This window comes from Camelus ferus, chromosome 5 (genome assembly GCF_009834535.1).
Source record: "Camelus ferus isolate YT-003-E chromosome 5, BCGSAC_Cfer_1.0, whole genome shotgun sequence".
Classification (NCBI taxonomy): domain Eukaryota; kingdom Metazoa; phylum Chordata; class Mammalia; order Artiodactyla; family Camelidae; genus Camelus; species Camelus ferus.
In genome coordinates this window covers 41,444,419-41,467,157 of record NC_045700.1, presented here as the reverse complement: position 1 = coordinate 41,467,157, position 22,739 = coordinate 41,444,419, and the positions used below count along the sequence as shown (strand labels likewise).

The 22,739-nt window shown below is 32.3% G+C and overlaps 1 protein-coding gene across 3 annotated transcripts in view; it reads left to right on the top strand.

Annotated features, from left to right (window-relative positions):
* SCN7A (sodium voltage-gated channel alpha subunit 7) overlaps positions 1 to 22,739 on the top strand; it is a 70,837-nt gene that overhangs the window by 22,992 nt on the left and 25,106 nt on the right. For all 3 annotated transcript variants that reach the window (XM_032479615.1, XM_032479614.1, XM_032479616.1), the window contains exons 5-12: positions 819 to 947; positions 2,355 to 2,446; positions 7,350 to 7,556; positions 9,742 to 9,811; positions 11,605 to 11,746; positions 13,344 to 13,550; positions 19,581 to 19,677; positions 20,370 to 20,608. In XM_032479615.1, the coding sequence (XP_032335506.1) occupies positions 819 to 947; positions 2,355 to 2,446; positions 7,350 to 7,556; positions 9,742 to 9,811; positions 11,605 to 11,746; positions 13,344 to 13,550; positions 19,581 to 19,677; positions 20,370 to 20,608 (1,183 nt within the window). The remainder of the gene's footprint in view (positions 1 to 818; positions 948 to 2,354; positions 2,447 to 7,349; positions 7,557 to 9,741; positions 9,812 to 11,604; positions 11,747 to 13,343; positions 13,551 to 19,580; positions 19,678 to 20,369; positions 20,609 to 22,739) is intronic.

The following is a 22,739-nucleotide window of genomic DNA, read 5'->3' as shown; positions in this document are numbered from 1 at the left end:
TCATTACTCTTAATTGGATTTGAAATGCCTCTATTTCCCAGCATGTTAGGTTAACATGATACAAGTATTTGAGTCTTTAGCTATGTGTATGTTTATGTCTATGGCATCATACAAATGAGGTTTTATTTTAATTCTAACAATTAATATATTTCAGTACCTGAGATTTTCTTTACTATTGAAGTCCCACACCTGATTTGCTTCAAACTCAGATAACTTTTATTCCTTTCTATTCTTTAAGAAAATTATTTCTTTTCTTCCTTTCTCTTCTACCTCCCTTTCCTGAGGGATGTGAGTAGTTTGGCTTGCATTAGGCTGTAAGAATGGAAAGGCCTATTAAATCTTCTAATTTAATAGGGAAGAAGGCTTTCCTGATGCTAACGATTTAAGGTTTAATTCTGTTCTTAAAACTAGTTGACTATGGGAGGTAAATATGTATAATACTGATTCACTGTAAAAATCCTTGTATATGCATATAGTGAAATTAGTTCCTTCATATTCCCTTACAGTTCAGTCACTTACTGTGTGATTCCCAATACAGAATAAATTTTATATTCATTTTATATTTTCATTATTACCTAAATATATATAAAGACTATAACCCTGAGCTAGAACTTTTTGAAAAAATTGACTTTTTAGTCAAATTTCATGGTTACTGCTATAGGATATAACCCACTCTAGAAGCCCTAACTAAAGCCCTATCCTGCAGTTGTCTGGTTGATTGGTTGGTTGGTTGCCAGATAATTATCATAGACAATATATTTCAGAGATAACTATGTATTATTCTCACTTCTAACGTTTATATGAAAAATTTTCTGCAGGAACACTTTGCTTGGAATTTACACATTTGAAATCCTTATAAAACTCATTGCAAGAGGTATCTGGGCAGGACCTTTTTATTTCTTTGGTGATCCATGGAACTGGCTTGATTTCAGTGTAACTTTGTTTGAGTGAGTATTTCTTTTAAGTTGCAAACATCTTAATACCTTGCTAAGCAAATATATTCATAAAGAAACATTGAGGTTGACAAAGCTTTCTGCCTGCAAAAATTCTGTGAGTAAAAGGCAATTCGTAAATCATAGCCATAATGAGTTCTCTCAGGCAGCTACAACTGAAAGAGTCCTCAGAATGTGCAATAGAAATGAAAGAAATGGGATATTATCTCTGTTTAATACCTGAAGCAAAAATGATAGAGGTTGAATTTTCGCATCTAAGTGATTATTTTCAGTGACTAGAAAAATCTCCTGGAGACTTAGGAGAGGATCCTAGCATATGTGATTGTGTCTCCAATCTACATTTTATTTACCTACATTGCTTAAGACCTGTAGATAGTCTAGATACCAAAGTAAGATATTTTATATGCATACACATTTTTCTAGAATGATACATTAAATTCTAATAATTTACATATGTATTGATTTTTGTCAATACTTTTATTTCGTGTATTCTATTTGTGGCTAAAGAAATTATCACTGGCATCAAAGTCCTGTTAAAAGTAATTTAAAATAATATTCTGTAGGTTTGGGGTCATATTTTTTAAAAAGAAATAACCTTTATAAAAGCATAATTAGTGTATGCCATGTTGTAAGCAATCCAAAAAAAGTAGCTAATATCATTGAAATTATTATCACTGATACTATTGCTACCATTATTTCTGCTGTTTCTATTACTGTTAGCTAGCACATAGCCCTTAGTATGTGCCAGGTGCTTTTCTATGCACTTTACATATGTTAACTTATTTAAGAGCCTCAAAATTAGGAATTATTATTATCCTTACTTTACATTTGAGGAAACCAAGGCAAGGAAGATTAAGTAATTTTTTCATATCCACATAGCAAGTGTGGAGCCTGTATTTATGCACAGGCAGTGTAGCTGCAGAGTCTTTGTCTTTAACCACTACACACCCTGCCTTCTGCTATCATCACCATCACCATTAATGTCATCATCATCATCATCATCATCACCATATCACCATTATTTTCAGTACTACAAGTTTAAATACTTAAATCTTATTTCTTAGAAAGACTATGAATTTTTCTTGTTTTTAATGTCTTTTCACCAGATTACAAAATATTTATGAACATAATTCAGAGTATTTGATATGGAATTCTGACTACTCACAGTGTCAAACTTTATAAACTCTCATCATTTTTTGTAGATATTTACTTGGATACCTTGCACTGTAGCAATCTTTATCTTCCAATCAATAATAAAACTATTTGCAAAATGGAATAATGAAAGCAAGGGAAATGTTTGGATATATGATTTTAAAAATAAGTTTCAAATAGTATAAAAAGCTAAAGATAAGTGACAAAGACTCAATATGACTTCTAGATGACTCTAATTTAATTCCACAGGCATATAGCAAGATATTCACCTCTAAACTCCATTTCAATATTTAGAATTACAAGAAATTTGAGAATTTTGAAAATTATTCCTTTAAACCAAGGTAAGAAAGGCTTTGAGTGTTTTTTCTTCATTTTGTTTGATGTACTCCCATGTATTCATTTGAACAACCCTGTTATTGTTTGGAGAAATACTGAACTGAACAACATTTCAGCTTTGAAATCAATGAATGATCTGATCTTCAAGTTTATTTCAGTCACTCCTGGAATGGCAAGAAAAAATATCACATTTATTATTTATTTGAGGTGGGTTTGATGCTTATAATAACCAAATGTAGAGCTCAATCAAAATATATTATTTTTTATTTTTTTCTTATTTATTTTGTCTTACTTCTTAAATATGAACTTATATATTGCCTTCAGACTTCTGAGAGAGAAAGTAGTTTAGACAGATCTCTAATCTGCCTTCTTCTTTTCCTTGTTGCTTCTAAAAACCTGTTGAAATGAACAAAGTAGTATAAAATAAGATAAATTCCCTTTTGTTCTCAGTGCTTGGATAAGGTCCATTCCACATGCCACAAAGTTCAAAAGTTTTTGCTAGATAAGGTTGAGCTGTGACCACGTTAGTGGAAGATAATGAGGACTAATTTACACCTCCCATTTCTGAAGATATCTTAGAGAATCCCATTGTTTAGAATGAATAAAAACAGTCAGATAGGGATAACTTTACTCAGAGTATTTTTAGCTGCTATGAGTCAGAAGTATTATGAAATAGCTGGATGAATAACCCCACAAGCAAGTGTGACAATACCAAAAATAAGATCTATAGGCAACTTTCATCCACTGGAACAGCATGGAGAAGGCCAGATATATGTGTACTCTGTACTTGGAGTCCAGGCTGGGAAAAACAGCCAAAAGATCGGGGAATATGGTGATGGGTGCCTAACCCTGTGGGTATACTGAAACATTGAATAGTCACGTTAAACAGGTGAATTGTATGGTTTATAAATTATATCTCAATAAAACTGTTTCAATAAAAATGGTCTGTGGCATGGCAGCTTCACCAAACACAGTGAAATAATCGGCAGTGGGAATTGCCCTGGCAGGAATTTCTACAGTCCTAGCTTTCTTACTACTCTCTGCAAATTACTAGAGCATAACATTGTATCACCTGCTTCTTCATCTTAGGATCAGAGGGAAAGATTATAGGAGAATTCAGGTAAATCCAAGTTAATACAAGAAGAACGCACTAACCAGAATTCAGAGCCCACAGGCTGGTAGGAACTGCTCTTTTTTTTTAAGGGAGAAAATAATCAAGGCAGATACCAGCAATATAGAATGCATGAAAATATTTTGCAATACAGAGAGAGAAACATACTAATCAGAAAAGTGAAAATAATCCTCTTTTTTTCTTTTAAACAGATGAACTCTAAAGGATTATAGGCAAGCATAAGAAATCATCTGCTTTGTAGTCCCAGTAGGAAAAAAGCCTAGACCTTTTCAAGCAGAAGATAAAAATGACATAATAAAATAAACAAATAAAAGTACCTTTGAAACAAAACAGTGTTAAAAATCATAGTATCCTTGGTGATAATTTGATGGTAATAGAAGCAGTAAAATACAGTATTATGGTATAGTATACAAACCACTTGTGATAAGAAAAACTAGAGAACTAGTAGAACCAAAAATGGGATGGGTTAATGAAGGAGAGAAAACTAAATTCCGCTATATGGATAATGGGTGATCCTTAAAAAAGAAGAGACCAGATTAAAGCAAAAGACAAATTACTCAAAAATACACTAGAAATTTTTTAGGTCCCTTAACTTGAGAAAGACTGTAGTCACAAATGGAAAAGCATCATTTTATACTTGATTAAAAAAAGCTAAAAGATACACTTAAATATGCTATAAAATTTTACAAATTTAAAGCATTAAAGAGCAAAATATTATAAAAACAAGCAAAAAAGCAAAGAAAAAGAGCCCATGGGAAGGTTTCACAGACCTCTTGATAATATTAAACATGAGTAGGCAGTGAAGTTTCAGAGCTTGGGGGGAGTGTAGGCAGGGAAGTTGTGACACCAGAATTTTATACCTGTCTGCCATTCATAAGGGAAGTCAACAGAATGATATTCTCAGCCACCCAAGATTACATATGTATCTTTCCTGAACATCTCCTGAAAAATGAAACTATGAAAATAAAATATTCAACAATGGGACGATTTGGTACCAAAAGTAATGGCAATGAACTCTGAAATCATTTCAACAGAGAATGAACTCCAAATTACTGTTGTTAGTAGGTTGCAAAACAGAATGCAAATATTATAAATCAGAAGTTATAATGTAGACACATGTGGGTTATTCTTCATTCAACTAGAGACATATTTTGCTTGTGTTCTGGAAAACTTTGATATAGATGCCAACAATATAAAAATCTGGTAATTTTAACATTAAGTTCTAAATTCACTTGGATGAATTATCAGCATTCCTGCATGGCAACTACCAGCTGCAGTTGAGGGCAGCTACATTTTTAAGTCAGGCATATTCACCCAAGTCCCCTCCACTCCTTATTTGCATGAATTTATGTTTCCTGACAAGTCTTTGGAATGATTTGAGTGTTACCTTTTCTGTAAATTATGAAAGACAGTATATAATGCAAAATACATAAAATTCAACAATTATAACTAGGTCGAAAAGTCCCAAATTACATAAATAAACAAAAACTGAGAAGTGGGAATAAAGAAATGTGAGAAAGTAACTATGGTTATTTCCTTGTATGGTGAGACTATAGTCAATACAGTTTTATTTTTAATGTAAAGAGTACACTTTTTTTAAAATAAGAACTTACATTTGAGACAGATTCTCAAAATAGATATAGTTTATCTAAAACACTAGAAGAAAAATTTAAAGTTTATTTATAAAGAATAGGATACATAGTAAATCATAAGGTGAATTTAGAAATCAAAAAACAGAATGATAAAAACCAACCCAAAAATAAAGCCAATTTATGAAAATGAATGTAATTGGATTAAAATTTTCTGTCAAGATGTAGAAACCTTAATATTAAATAAGAAATAAGTTTAACTCCACAAGAGATATACCTAAACTAAAACAAAATGAAAGTTTAAAAGTGAAAAGAAAGAAAAGTTATACCAAGAAATTGAAAGCAAAATTGGCATATGGCTCAGAACTTTGAATGATAGATAACAATGAAAATTGTTAATAAATTTGACTCTGTACAATTTAATAGTGACTTTTTTAACCTCCAAACCAAATGTCACCACTAAAATTAATGCTCTAGAAAAAATTTGGCTTTATATACATATTTTATAATATATAAAAATTATATTAATATTATAAAATAATATTTTATATTTATATATTAAATATGTTTTAATTTATGTAAATTTGTGTAAATATGTATGTAATATATTATAATTTAATAATATTATTAATAAAGTATATTTGTATGAATTTATGTTTATATATACACATATGTATTCTTATTTAAGAATTTCTATTCTTAAAGGTAATTTCAGCAAAACAATATGAAAATTTTTTTCAGTTGCAAAATATACAGAGAATTCATGACAGTTACCAAATAAAAAGCACACAGTGCAAATATACATATTTTTAAAGTTTATTATGGTGCCCATAGAAATTACATCAAAGTAAAATTATCCTATTTTTCTTCTAATAAATTGGCAATGATTTTTTTTTAATATCCTAGTTTTAGTGAAGGCCTGACTACATATTTATAGTCTTTGGTTTATTCTTTGGTTCAACATATCTTAAAAAATAATTTGAACATATGAATCAATACTTAAATGTGATCATATATTTTGACACAGAAATTCCATTTCTAATGTAATACTTAAAAAAGACTTGCATATAGCAAAAAAGTTTATGGTATCGTTCTAAATGACAAAAGTAGGCTATAAATATGTATCTCAGTATGATAGCAATTAAAATTATATATTTAATCTAGATATCACATTTTTTTTAACTACAGGAATAACTTTATTTCAACCATATTCTCTTACACTCAAGAAATCTAATCATCTGATGAGGTCATCTGAAAAATAGATTTTCAATTCTCACAATGATGTATGAAATAGGCATTATTATGTGAATTTTTAAAATAATAAAACAGAAGCATAGAAATATTGGTAACTTGATCTGTCACAGAGCTACTACATTCTCATCCATTGTTGAACTGAACAGTTACTAAGATCCTAAATAGAAACAGACCGACAAATAAAAAGAGAGCAAGGGAAAGAGAAAAGAAAGGAACGAATGAACAACGGAAAGAAGAAAGGAAGAAGGAAGCCTAATAGTTTCATCTGTGTAGTATAATTCTTTTGTTTCTCTTTGTTTTCTATGTTTTCAGAATGAGCATGTATTATTTAATGAATAGAAAATGAATGTCCTTAAATAAAACTAGCTTTAAAGTTGAATTCTCCATTAGTAAGTATTCTGATATAAATACAGCCTACATATAATCACAGTTGTGTGTTATTCTTGTTTCTAATCATTAATTTTTTTATGTTTTATTTAATCAGCTCCAAAAATTGAGTTCTTAGAAAGTCAATGAAAGAACAGTATAGAATTCTGCTATTTCAAACTATTTCTTGTTTCAGCAACATTTGCAACCCATGTTGATTTACAACTCTACGCCTTTACCTATGCTTATAAGTAATGGTGATTAGTATGCAAAGCAGTAACCAAGAGAGAAGTCCTGTTTTTCATGTAGTAAAAAGAAACAAACAACTAATTTTTTAATACTGTGTCTGAATTATTTTGTCAGGTGAAGTAAATTAGCAATAATATAGAAACCTCAAGGTTTAGGGTTTTATTCATTTTGGTCATTTGGCCTAGATAATGATGAATTAAATTATAAAACACAAAGATGCTGGTTTTGATGGCATCTGCATTTGCCATAGGAGAAGCTTGCTAATGCTGTTTTACTAAGATATTTTATTTTATTAAAAATAAATCTTTCTCTTTTTAGGTCTAAAGTCTTTTGTAGGGATCCTGATCCAATGTTTGAAGAAACTTACTGGGGTCATTATCCTAACTCTATTTTTTCTGAGCATATTTTCTCTAATTGGGATGGGACTCTTCATGGGCAACCTGAAGCATAAATGTTTGCGATGGCCCCGAGAAAATGAAACTGAAACACTACACAACAGAACTGGAAACCCATATTATATTCGAGGTAAGAATCACTTGCCATTTTATATCAGAAAAATTCAAACTTTTCTTACTGGCAAAACATTCTTCACAGAAGTGTTGAACATTCAGTTTCAGAACAAATTCATCTTCAGAACAACCTTCATGTAAATGCTGTAAGTATGCTCAAGTACTAATATGCAACTGTTTATCAAGATAGCAAAGTACCAGTCTTCAGACAGTTAAATCAGGAAACCTAAATTTAGAACTGCTAAAACTTGCAAATTTTATCCTTTAAAAAATAAATAAATATGACCAAAGTCTTAATTGCAATTTTATCTGAGTAGAAGCCTCATAATACTACCTTTCTTCAACAAAATTGTTTATTTAAAATATAAATGTTGTGTGGTCATTAGAAATTTTGCGATGAACTATATAAGTCAAAAAATGGGCTACAATATAAAAATTCTTACTATTGTTGGATTTCAACTACTGCTGCTCATTTTAAATGCTTTGAGTTATACTTTGATGAATAATGAAAATATTTTAGGCTAACAGAAATAATATCGAGTAAGTATTGCTTAGCTCTTATACATAAGTAATTCACATGCCTGATCACATATCTTCACCATAATCTTGCATAGAAGATATGAATAACTGCTCTTACAAGCAAAGAAACAGAATTCAGAGAAATTCAGTGAATGTTCCAGCATACTGTAACCACTCAGTGGTAAAACTAGGATCCTAGCTAAGGTCAATCTGGCTTTAAAACTCATTGCCTTTTCACCAGGCCATCTTCTCTTATTGGATTTTTCTCTCATATTAAAATTATCAAGTCCTTCGTGACAGTATTTAGGGGAAAAAGCATATTTTTCTACTAATAAAAAAAAACCTGATGAATCTTAAGTAGTCATTCTACATTAATTTTTTTATACTTTGGACTTAATAAGTTCTAAAACAAATAATAATCACACTTTGGTTTACCCCATATGATTATGATGCAAGTAATGCAAAATTGTTAGTATATGAGTATGTGAACTGTTTATTACATATGCTATTTCATGATCTTAATTCTAGTGGTAAGGACAATAGGAGATGGACGTTAAATCTTAGATTCCAACTGAAATCCTCTTTGGTTTTTTTGATGTTAAAACCAAAATATGCTAATTACTAAAAATTAAACAAATTTTGCTACTTCACTGGTTATTGCTAAAAAAACAGAGCCCAGTTTCTTTTTATCTTTGTTAAAGTATGTATATTATAATGAAATCACATTTAAAGATTACTATTTTAAAATTTGTCCAATTCTAGCCATTCCATTTTCTCAAATAGGATGTTAGAAATTGCTGAAAATATTTTATCTGTAAAACATTATTTAACCTAATTTCCATGTCATAGTCCTTGTATTTAGAAGAGTACTTGGGACTTCCAGTTTCTGTGTCAAATCTCATTTCATTTTTGACTGCTACTCAAAAGATTTGATTAATGATTCCTAACTATGATTTTTAAATTCTTCTAAAATTATTTTAGGTGCCAAATTAAAGTGACATTATTTAAGATTGGTGTAATTCAATTTTATCTACACATGCACACACACACACAAACACATATACACACTTACTCAGGACTGATCTCATGGGTTTGATTTTTGTGATTTGAATTCAGAACTTAAAAGCCAGTGCTACTAAGCATGCATGTTCCCAACCCTGGTAACTGATGTCTATAAATATACAATTAATGTTTTGATTGACAGCAGATAAAAATACCGGGATAAATGCTGTGGGACCATGATTCAGGTTAGTGTGGGTTATAACTGAAATCATGTGACATCAGAACAAGTAACTGGCACTGGACACCCAATATAGAAAAATAAGCTTCCAAGTGGGAAGAGAATGGAAATTAAACCCAGAGACAGAAAAATTTGATTTTCTGCTCAGGAAGATCATCAGGAATAAACCCTAGAAGGAACAATCCTCAACTTTCAAACAGATTAGTCTTGGGAATTTTTCCTTCAGGGTCTGGTCATATCTGGCTGGAGTAGGTGGCTTGCCAGTTGTCTTTTGGCTTGTACATCAGATGCTAGGACAGCTTCCTAGATAATGAAAGGCCAGGCTGCATGCTTCCTTCTCATTGTAAAGAGGGATGTTCATCTATGCAGATTTAATTGGGCTTCAGATATGCTAGTTCACTCAAGATTAAATATAGAATATCATTTTTTTCCTATTTTCCAGAAACAGAAAACTTTTATTATTTGGAAGGAGAAAGATATGCTCTTCTTTGTGGCAACAGAACAGACGCTGGGTAAGTGGTGTTAATGTTTTCTTCTACCAAGTCTGAATCACTGATCAATAATATTTATTGAGTGATTATTGCTTTTACTAATGGTTCCCATTTGATTACATGATCTCATTTTACCATCAAAACCATACTGAGAAGCATACAATATAGAATACTATTAATATGATTTTACAGGAAAAAATAATAGATATGCTAAATGATTTATTCAGGATCAAGAAGTCAGTAAATGACAGAGCTGGGACTTAAGAATCTGATTTTTTCTGTTTTCAGTGTCTCCCAGAGCTAGTAGCAATTATCAAGAAAGACAATATAATCTTTGCTTTGGCCAGAAGCCTTTGAAGAAAAGAAATATTAAATTATGTGATGTTATTTCACCTATTTTATGGCTTGTATATCTTTAATGACTATAATTTACATTAATAAAAAGCTTATTGCTCTTAAAAACAGTACTTATAAGTAATTCTTCAGTGAGATGACAAAACTCTCAAGTTTTATTATCCTATAATTTCAGATGAAGAGATAAGATGGTAAAAAAAAGAGTGCTTCTCAGCAGTACTATGACTCTCTTAACTCCTTATGTTACTTTCCTCAGCTAGGACCCCTTCACACCCATCTGTAAACCAGCTCTTTCTTAGAGGCTTTGGGCCTAGACTGACAAAAAAGCACCTAGGAGGAGGAGAGCATGAGTTATGTAGTTTTAGTTGTACTAGGGTGATTTAGACACTTTGTCACTTACTCAACTCTTTTTGCCCAGCTAGTGCTGGGCTTCCATTCTATTTTCAAGTCCAGATTGTGAACCCATCTGATTGTGTCTGCCCATCCCACTCAAGTTAACCCTTTTTATGGACATCCTAAACTCAGATATGGCCTGAAATGCATGTTGAAGGTATCTGGCCATGGATAGTCAGAATCACAATGATACAGTACAGTATGTCAAGGCCAGAAGAGAAAGTCATGCAATGGTTCACCTGCAGCCATCATACTTAGCTGCATGGTAAACTGTCCCAAAAGTGAGTGCCTTAAGACAAGAACACAAATTCATTTGTTCAGGTTCTGCAGGTCAGCAATTTAGCAAGCCTCAACACACAAGTACTTGGTAAACCTCTGTTTGCATCACATTTGTTAACTATTAACAAATACACAAAACAAGTCACATGGCCAAAACCAGAATAATGTAGGACAGAACTACAGAGATGTGGATGGAAGAAGTACTATCTATTGGGCCACAGCTATAATAATGGACATCAACACCCAAGCTTCCAGGAGGTAAAAGTGTGGAGACTGCATGAAAGGAAATACGATAAATACTTAATCTGATCATTCTATCAAAGTGCCAGTACTGCTTATAAATTATTGATGTGATAAATGTTTTCTCACCCTTAAATAATGGGATCTAAGGGTTTGAGGTGAGATCATCTGAAAATTAAACTTTCAATTACTGAAGTTTTATTATCAGTATTATTTTCCATCAGTTATACATACTTTGATACTGGGTAGTAAAGAAATCTTAACAAAAACTTGACAAAAACCACTTGTGATGCTCTGTTGTCTTTTAGCTTAATTAATGCTGTTCACCTATATCAACTTAAAATCCAACTCATTTGCAGCTTTTTTAAGTGGGAATTGTTTGGGAGAAGACTGACTACTCCCTGTGGAAGAGGGAGTCCTTTATTATCCATGGGCAGATGTTCTATATTTGATTTATATCTATATTTGGTTTACTTGTATGTATGATTTGGCCGTAATCTGAAAGTCACCTAAGAGTAAGTAGTTTTTCTTTTATTTGTCTTCTTTAGTCAGTGTCCTGAAGGATATGTGTGTGTAAAAGCTGGTGTAAATCCTGATTATGGATACACAAATTTTGACAGTTTTGGCTGGGCCTTATTAGCCCTATTTCGGTTAATGATGCAAGATTACCCTGAAGCACTTTATCATCAGGTAAGAACACAGAGAATCTGCACTGCACATAAGAATGGTGCCATGCTTCTCCCTTCTAAAATAATGATCAAATGTAATGTACTTTATTAAGTCTTTATGTGAAGAAGAATTGGAGGACAGAAAAAAAAAAGAACCAGGATTATTAAATGTCAAACTGTTGGTTAATACTGAGCCCAAGTCTATCTTCTTTTGTATGATGCTGATATCTACTTTAATCTTTGAAATAATCTACAAGGTCAGGATAAACACACACACACACACACACACACACACACACATACTTTTTATATGAAGACACTAAGATCAGAGCGGTTAGATAACCTCTCCAAAGTTACAACATGTGTATCTGCCAGAGATACTGTTACTACCCTGCTCTGTGATATCATGCAAGCCATTTTGCCTATATTTCATCTCTTTTCTGCATATTAGAAATAATAGTAAATACTACGTAAATGTGTTGCACAGAATTAACGAGATATTAAACATAAAGTGTTTATTCGTCTGCATGTCCTGCAGTATACACCACAATGTCTATTACTGGCTCCTGAATGTACAACTACACATGACAGATATTTAGTGGGAAAAATATTTGACCAAACTCTAAATAGCTAACTCACTGGGATAATAGAGTTTATTAACGATACCTTTAAAGGAAAATATACTATAAATTAGTAAGAAATTTTTTCTGATTAAATGTTAGAACTCCCTATTAATCTGTAAACATTCTTAACTCTGTTATATCAACACAGTATTTTCTGTAAATAATTGTCTATTGATTCAAATGGGTACTTAAAAATTAAAACTATTCCCATTTATTTTCCTGAATTCTGTTCATATACTTTTAATCAATAAGGATAAACCAGTCAACTATATTTTGGATTTGTAATATCTACTTATAATTTTCTGAATTTTTAATTCTCTGATATATCTCAGGTAATTATTATGAAATAAAAGCTATTCAATGCTCAGTTTAGAAATCAACAATTTTATATTTTTCTATCCATAAATGACTTCATATAAGTGAATTAGATGACTTTCTTAATGTGATTTGTCTTGAGGTTCTTCACCAAAGCAGATATTTTGACAGATATAGAAATATGCCCATTCCCTACCCCTTTAAATAGACCCAGTTTTGCACCTTGTTGTGATGTTTCTGTAAAGTGATGATCAGAAGAAAGTAATCTCCAAACATTCATTCTTTGACTTTATTATACTTCATATACTTAAAAATTATACTGAAAGGCAATAATCTTTCCTATTCAGACTGGTCCTGCTTTCTTTATTGAAAGATGACAATTTTTTCCTTTCAGTACATTTTCTCTATTAATGAAAACTTAAAAGTCAAATGCTGACCCTGAATTAACTAAATTACTAAATTCTTCTTTTGGTTTTGTACCATATATTTTGTACTTTACATAGATGTCTAAAGTTGAAGAGCTTTTCACTTATTTCTCCAAGTAGAGCCAGTAATTAAACTGTCTTGTAATTTACAACTGAATTATTTTTATCACAGAATTTCATTTTTCATTTTAAAATAGGAGATTACAGGAAGACAAATAACATTTCCTCTCTGTCCTGTTTTTTCACCTCTCCTTAGATCCTTTATGCTTCTGGGAAGGTCTACATGATATTTTTTGTTGTGATAAGTTTTTGGTTTGCCTTTTATATGGCAAGTTTGTTCTTAGGCATACTTGCTATGTCCTATGAAGAAGAAAAGCAGACAGCTGCTGAAAAAGCTAAGAAGTATGAGCCAGAACTTCAGCAGTCTTTAACAGAACTTCAAGAAGGAAAAAAAGCAGAAGAGGTATACATTTTTTTTTAATGCTTTCTTAGAATCAGAGTTTGAATTATCTTCTCAGGGTCTTGGAGCATATTGCCTTCTAACAGATGCTCAATATCTGGGTGTGACACATGATAAGAAGATCATAACTGATTTTGACAAGAGGGCTCACTTTTGCTATATAAATTCTTTCCTGAGTGCAATGTGATAAGAGTGACCAACATCTTTAAGATCTCCTTAGAATATACAATATTTTTGTTTCAAAATGTGTGTTACTACTGCTGATAAATTATGGATATATTGTATGTATTTTTGAGTGTGACTTCTCTTACTGCAGGTATAGTTTATTAATTCAAACTTACTCCGGACAGCACATCAGAATTAACTTTGGAAAATTTTGGTGTTCACCTCAAAAGTGACAGTGCCTTCCATAATTTAGAAATCAGAAATACTGAAAGCATGGATCAAAGTATAGCACTAAAGTTGTGAAAAGGGAAAAAATTACTTTATTGACTTTCTAGCTCATTCAAGAGGAAATGTACTATGCATCATGATATAGGGAGTCATTGTATCTGTGGAATAATTAAATCTGTGATTAGTAAAACTTAATATGGTTTTACTCTAATTTTCAATTACTTTAGTGTTGTGTTTCAATGTATTTTCAGATGTTTAGCCTCATAGCAAAAGATCTGGTCTATGAATCTACAAGTATTGACAGAAGTAACATTAAAGAAGTTGTAGAAAATTATCTTTAAAAATATAAATTGTGCATAAGTGTGCTAAAAGGAAGAATAGGACCCAGGAAAGCAACCAAAAGTAGTTTCCTTGTGTTCCACAGGACCCTAGGTTTAAAGAGGCATAGGGCTAGCCCAGTCTCCTAATACCCTTCCCCATAGCCGTCGAGGTGTGCAGTATGCAGTGAGCCAAAGCAGCCGAAGGTGGAACGGAGCCCATGCCTCTTCTGGGATGTTGTTCTCTTCCCTTGTATTGTTGGGAGCCCTTCCTGCCTAGGAGCTTGTTCTTTGGAGGGTGCTCAGCCCAAAGTGATCACAGGCAAGTCAAGTGCTCCCACCCCATTAGGCTTCACAGGGGCGTCATTTGTGGGAGGAGAGCCATGCTCTGCCTTCTTTTCCACCCCTCTTGATTTGTTACTATTTTGCACTCTTAACACCTGCTAGTGAAATTGTCTACACAAGCTAAAAAATACTGAAACTACATTTTCTAGTAGATGTAAAAAGGACAGATTGAGGGAGCAAAGGATAGATAGAAAGAAACTGTATCTACAACACTGTCATACAAAAAAGGATAAAAAGAGTTGGGGAAAAGTGAAGGGCCAAGATTCACTCTGGCATAAGTGAAATGTGTAGTATGGAGGCTAAGAGATTCAATAATACCAAAGTTTCTTTCTGAGACAAAAAGGGGAAAATGTTAAGTTCCCTACATATATAACTCTTTTATTAAGTCATCATCAGTAAAGAAACTCTAGAAAAGTCATTTTACTAAAAAGCGGGGCCTGAGTGACATTATGTAGGAGCATACCAAATGACAAGTTATTGATAGATAATATGTATGATGTTTCTATGCATTCTATTGAAACAAGACACAATTATAGACCATATGACGAAAACACGTATTAAAAGAAGGTACTGAGTATCGCTATTATGTTACCCATGGGGAAATCACAGAAAAATAAATCACAAAAGCTTTCTGTTTCTAGAAATGGGTCTGAGGTCCTTCAGATTGAATGATTACAGTCTGAATGGTATGTTGAATGTGTAATTTGTTTTGAAGTGGCATTTCAAATGTCATGGGCTACTAACCAATGTATCCAAAAGCACAATACTTCCCTTATTTCAGATGAGATACCCTATTAACGCTGCTTATGAAGAACTTAGATTATTTCCCAATTTCCCAATATCTCCATTCATTTGGCTGTTCTTGATCAAATAAAGCCTTCCTGGTTTCAATTAAAATCTTTCAATTATAGAGGATTTCTTTTCCTAGAAGAGTACTAGGACATTTTGTCATACAAAAGTTTTCTGGGAAACGAGAGTAAAAGTCATTTTCACAAGATGTATTTTCTTTTCTTTTTTTATTTATACATAAGGAAATACACTGGAGAGTGAAGAATTTAAAATGGAACACACTGAGGACCTTTTAGGTGACTGATCTGATTTAACACTAGTCAGATTCTAATTCCAGTGTTGGAGTTGCTGGGAAATTGCTTAAATGTGTCATATTTTCATGTTTTAAGAATACGGTATATCATATTGGCTAAAAGCAATTTTGCAGTCAGATAAGTAGAAATTTCAGTTCATTTTAGCCACTTAATGTATGATTTTTGCCAAGTCTATTAACCTTTCTAAACTTGAGCTTCTTTATCTCTAAGATGTATATTGCCATATCTCATATTGTGATGAGATTCAAATTAAATAAATGCTTGTAAAGCACTTAGCAGTACTTAGCAACTGAAAAAAACGGTAATGGCTAACTATAGGAAACACAGGAAGACAACTGCAAGAAGGCACAGCAAGTGGCGCATGCTCATCAACGTAAAATTCTTAAGTCTTCGGCTATGTCTGAAATTGATGCTTTTAGAGATAATTAAAATAATAATGATGATAATAATAATAGCAGGTAATGTTTATTGAGTGTCAACCATGTGCCAGACACATGATAAGTGCCTTCATGAATTCTCAAATTTAATCTTTATTGTGGAGTTTCACTTGCAAAGTTTGATCTATATTTATTGGCATTTGATTTCTCAACACTGAGAAAGAGAACCCATTTTTCACCACTTTACATCATTGTTCTTGAGGATCAATGCTGAAACAACATTATTTCATCAATTACACAGTTTGTAGACGAAACTTTCCTGTGAATTGTCAGTTACTGACAAAAACCTCAGAAGAAAATCAGATATATACAACTGTAGGAATATAAATATTTTAAAAATATTTACCCATCTAAACTGACATCCTTACAGTTAAATCTGTATAACTAATAAAACATTATTGTCAATCTGCTATATATGGTAAGCATTGTACTAAGCATTGGAGACTTAAACGTTAATAAATATAAATATATTGTCTATCTTCATGAAGCTAATGGTCTAACAGGGAGATAAACTATAAAATTATTATAAAACAAATTGTAACTCTAGGACCACCAGACATGTTTTCTAATGTCATGAAATAGGAAGCGTAAAATACCATGTACAATATACTCTTGCCAAAATCTGAGCTAAATCTAATAAGCCTCTGGACCTAACCTAACCATCATTTTCCAAAGACAACCAAAGAAAGAATAACACATTAAACTTCACGAAAAAGACACAATCTGCCAAATTAAGAATGTGGAAAATTCTACAGTATAAGTGATAGTGTATCTTCAACAAATAAATCACATAGGAAAAAGATCAGTTAAAATCATGAGATAATCAATAGAACTGCAAACTAAATACAATATGTGTATCCTTTTTGTATGTTGATTGAACAAATCAACTATATATATAATAGAATGTTTCTGAGCCATGAAAGAAAATTGAGCATGGTCTGGGTATTGGGTAATATTAAGGAATTACTGATTTGGTGATTGTGATAACGGTGATCTGATTATTTTTTAAAAAAGCTTATTCTGATAATTATATGATGTCTGAAATTTGATTTAAAATACTTCAGGAAAAAAGGTAGGCTGAGTAACATGTGAAAAATGAAGAGTATAATGTCATTAATGGTTGAAGCCACCTGTTGGTTACTTGGTGGGTCACGGTATTATTCTCCACTAAAAAAAAATTAAATGGAACTGTGGGAAGTGCTATAAAAGTGAGAAACATTTAAGAGCCTGTAATGAAGGATTTCTCTGAGTCAGAAAAGTTTTAATGAGCACCTGCCACTTGAGCGAAATATGAAGAATGAGTCCCTGCTACCTGGGGGGAGGGAACAAGATGGGTCAGAGGATTAAAAAGGCCAGTGAGGCCCAAAGTAGAGAGAGCAAGGCTTTTTCCAAGATGAACACTTCAGTTATTCATTGCTAAATGCTAGAAATATGACTGGGCTATTGTTTATTCATACGTCCCCTCCAGAGAAAATTGAAACCAGTGGTGAGAAGAATTCTAGCCCCTTTTTCCAGTCTAATTTTAATGTTGTATTGTCTAAAATCCAGGCATATGCCCTTTTTAGCTCTTAAACTTTCAAAAAGGAGATTTTTGAGTCATGATCTTCTCAAGTTGCATTGTAAAATAGCTATAACCTTATATAACCTTAGTAGTTGGCCAACGTGTGGCTATGTATTCAATATTTTTGAGAAGCTCAATTGAGATGAATATATTACCAGACTGATATGTGGTTTGTTCATTTTGTATCCTAAAATATATCCATAGTTCAAGCCAATTTAGTATAGAATTGAGTATTGACTCTATCGACAATAGCATTATTCTTCTCACTCCACCTCCCTCTCCCCCCACACTCAGATGATTATCTTTACTGGATTGTTCTCTCATGTGATTCCATCAAATATTGTCACTATCAGAAACAACTCTATGAGAAGTAATTCCTCTATATTAAGAATATAGTGGAGGATATTATTCACAACATGAAAAAGTATCACCTTTATGATGAAACACCTGAGAAATTCCTGTTAGACTTCAGTAGCAAAAATTAAATTTCTATTGGTTTTTAACTCACGGAAATTTGGAATTATATAAATTATCACATATATTATGTAGCTTTGTAAGTCAGCTAAAAAATACATTCTGGAATAATCATGGTTTAAATAAATAAATTAGCTATTGTTTACTTTTTCAATTAAAGAAAAATGAGGCAACAGAGATCTGTAGACCTGCAGAACCTGTCATTTTCCTGATGGAACTCAGTACGCAGTACAGTTGGTTTTCACCTCCTCTAGCTCTAGTATTCATGAGGTTAGAAGAGACTTGACTGATACTGAGTGAGAGGAGTATGATGATTCCCTTGATTTCTATTATGCAACTTCAGGTAGACCACAGCAGAACTTGCCAACCAGGGTGTGCTGGGTGTGGGTTATCTGTGAGCCTCAACTGCTAATTCCCTCAGTTTCAGAGCAGCAACAGCCCCATGCCAGTTATCTCTATTCAAGAGCAGCCTCACCTATTAAAATTTATTTACTGTTTATTTCACCTATTTAGCCTCACCTATTTACCAAGTTAACAAACTTGCAAATATTACTCTTTGTGTGTGCCAAATGTAAAAACTTTCAGGAGCTCTATGGTGCAGTATCAACTGCCCATTGTCAGTTTCTTCCAGTTTAAATTCAAATACAAATGTTATACATGGTCACTAGAAATCTCTGGGGCCGTACTGTAATAATCAGGAATGTATAGAACTTGTAACATCTACATCAAAGCCTAGGAGTTTTGAGTGCCTTTCCAATGCGAGGATTCTTTTTAACTCTGTGTAACTATATCAGCAAGACAGAGGGTGTCTTAAAACCATTACTCAAGAGACATGAGAAACAGAAAGAAGTGATTCCTTTATGGAATTATTATGTATGTTCTAACTAAAATTATATTTTTAGTTCACTTTGTTACCTAATATTATACAAGATATATTTTATCATCCCAACACCAAATAACTTTGATTTTATCAAAGGAATTTACAAAGTCATAAAGTTAACATATCCTCAAGTTGAAAAATGCAAGGTGTTAGAGAAATATAAGGTATTACTACTCAACAGCATGTTTGCCAACTGGATATTTCACAATAATTCTAAACTATACATTGAATTCTTTGTCAATTATGGGTGATACCAGTAACATTCTCTGGTTTACTCCTGTTATAGTTGACCTCATAATGTAAAATGATTTGTTGAGTTGCAAGTAATACAATTCATTTTCGAAATAATCCTAAATCAGTTTAATAGTGCCTGTAGTATAAAGAGTGGCAAATGATAGAACCCGGAAAGGCTTCTGGAGGTAAGAATCAGCATTTTTATGAAGGTTATAAACCTTCTTATACTTATAGTCTTGGATGTACAATGAGGAGAAGCCAGTATTAGACTTACCAAGTTTCTTTTTAGACCAAGACAACACAAATAGAAATGAAGAAAAGATCATCAACTTCTATGATTACTTCTTTGGATATGTTGGATGATGCTACCATCAGATGTAAAGAAGGTAAATTTTAAAGTATTTAGACATTATGAAAGGTACCATGACTCACTACTAAAGAAATCCTCTAATTTTTTCAGAATTTTGCATGATAATAACTAAAATTTAAGGAATAACATGAAAATATTAGGATGAACAATATTTAAAAATTTCATAAGCATAGTGTTTTAAACACTGAAATAGGTCACCAAAGAATGCCAAGAAATTTTCTCTGTTTAATACTGAAAACAATATGAAGTGTTAACTTGTAACCAAAAATAGAGGTTGGCGTATATAACATTAACATCTTAAGGTTCTTTCTATACTTGTCTGTTTTTTTTTGGTTGTTGTTTTCACATATGACCAGTAACTCATTATAGACAATATTGAAAGACATTATTTTGTTAAGCATATAAACCTACAAATTGTAAATATAATACTCAACCATATTCCATATTTGTTTTCCTGAGAGTTACTCCTATTTTGATTCTAATACATAATTTGTCTCATTGTCATTTGTCTAACTCAGCAAGCATGAACAAAATAGAGGAAAATTACTTTGTTCTGATTTTTATTAATAAGAAATATTTGTATTTGCTAGTTCCAAATCAAAAGTCCAGTTTCAAACCTCCCTTTACATGCAAAAGTCAAAATTTTCTACTAGTTAGAACTGAATGAACAATTAGTTAATGCTTAACTTTTCTATTCTTTCATTTCAGAGCTTAAAAAATCCAGGAAGAGATGCCCACTTTGTTGGTATAGATTTGCTAAAACTTTCTTGATCTGGAATTGTTCTCCCTGTTGGTTAAAGTTGAAAGAGTTTCTCCATATGATTATAATGGACCCATTTACCGACCTTTTCCTTACCATATGCATAATTCTAAACATACAATTTCTGGCCTTGGAACACTATCCAATGAGCGCAGAAACCAACAATGTCCTCAGCATTGGAAACCTGGTAAGGCTCTCACTGTATGTTATTTTCCTTTGCAGTTACAACTTTTCTTTGGTCATCATTATCCTGTTATTTTATGACTCCAAAATATTGCAAATGCATCAGATGAGCATTAGATGAAGTAGGTTCATGCTTCCCCACCTCACCTCTCTCAGTCCTGCTTTGGAAATATTCTTATCATTGAATAGATTTATAGCTAGAAACCACTTATTAAGATTTGTATGCATGGCAGTCAGGTTAAGTAGAAATTATTTCCTCTCCCTTCCCAAATATCCCCTCCCTTGTTACAGTGGCCCCTAGATCAGAGTAAGACAGAGGCAAAACAATAGATACAAAGTCTTTACTGACACCTGAATTTTGAATCCTGATACAACTGCACCTAACCCTGTCTACTCTAAACATCTGTCCTTGCCTTAGATCGGAGCTTATCCTTTTGGCAAGGTATTTTTGAAATTCAACTATCCTTTTCCCCACATGCAATATGAAAGACAAAGATTTCTGCATCTATAGAGATGATCATGTGGTTTTTGTCTTTTCTTTTGTTAATCTAATGTATCACATTGATTGATTTGTGTATGTTGAACCATCCTTGTGACCCTGGAATGAATCCAACTTGATCACGGTGTATGATCCTTCTTATGTGTTGTTGAATTTAGTTTGCTAAGATTTTATTGAGGATTTTTGCATCTATATTCATCAAAGATAGCAGACTGTAATTTTCTTTTTTGGTGGTGTCTTTGTCTGATTTTGGTATCAGGGTGATGGTGGCTTCATAGAATGACTTTAGGAATGTGCCCGCCTGTTCAATCTTTTGGTAGAGTTTAAGTAGGATTGGTATAAGTTTTTCTTTGTATGCTTGGTAGAATTCTCCTGTGAAACCATCTGGTCCTGGGCTTTTATTTGCAGGGATTTTATTATTATTATTATTATTATTATTATTATTATTATTATTATTATTATTACATATTCTATTTCACTTCTAGTGATAGGTTTGTTCAAGTTATATATTTCTTCTTGATTCAGTTTTGGTGAGCTGTATGTTTCTAGAAGCTTATCCATTTCTTCTAGAATTTCCAATTTGTTGGCATATAGTTGTTCATAGTAATCTCTTACAATTTTTTGTATATTTGTGGTATCAGTTGTTATTTCTCCTCTTTCATTTCTTATTTTGTTTATTTGGGTCCTCTCTTTTCTTCTTGGTAAGCCTGGCCAGGCATTTATTGATTTTGTTTATTCTTTCAAAACACCAGCTCTTGGTTTGTTTTTTTTTTTTTTCTATTTTTTTAATCTCTATTTTATTTATTTCCTCTCCATTCTTTTATTATTTCCTTCCTCCTACTGTTTGATTGCTCTTTTTCTAATTATTTTAAGTGGTCAGTTAGGTTATTTATTTGAGATTTTTCTTGTGTTTTAGGGAAGACCTGTGTCACTATGAACTTCCCTCTTAGAACTTCTTTTGCTTCATCCTATAGAGTTTGTGTGGTTGTGTTTTCATTGTCATTTGTCTCAAGGTATTTTTTTTAATTTCCTTTTTGATTTCATCATTGCTCCATTGGTTTTTCACTAGCATATTGTTTAGTCTCCATGTAATTATTTTTTTCTCATTTCTCGTTCTGTGTTTGATTTCTAGTTTCATGCCATTGTGGTCAGAAAAGATGCTTGAAATAATTTCTATCCTCTTAAATTTGTTGAGGCTTGTTTTGTATCCTGGTATGTGGTCTATCTTAGGGAATGTTCCATGTGCACTTGAAAAGAATGAGTAATCTGGGGTTTTTGGATGTAACATCCTGAAGGTATCAATTAAGTTTAGCTGTTCTATTGTATCACTTAGTGTCCCTGTTGACATTACATTTCTGTCTAGAAGATCTATCCATTGATGTTACTGGGTGTTAAAGTCTCCTACTATTATTATATTCACATCAATTTCTCCCTTTGTATCTATTAGCATTTGTTTTATGTATTTAGGTGTTCCTATATTGGGTGCATATATGTTAAGGAGTGTAATATCCTCTTCTTGTATTGATCTTTTATTATCAAAAAGTCTACAAATATTATAGGCTCAAGAGGGTGTGGAGAAAAGGGAACCCTCCCTCCTACACTGTTGGTAGGAACATAAATTGGTGCAGCCACTATG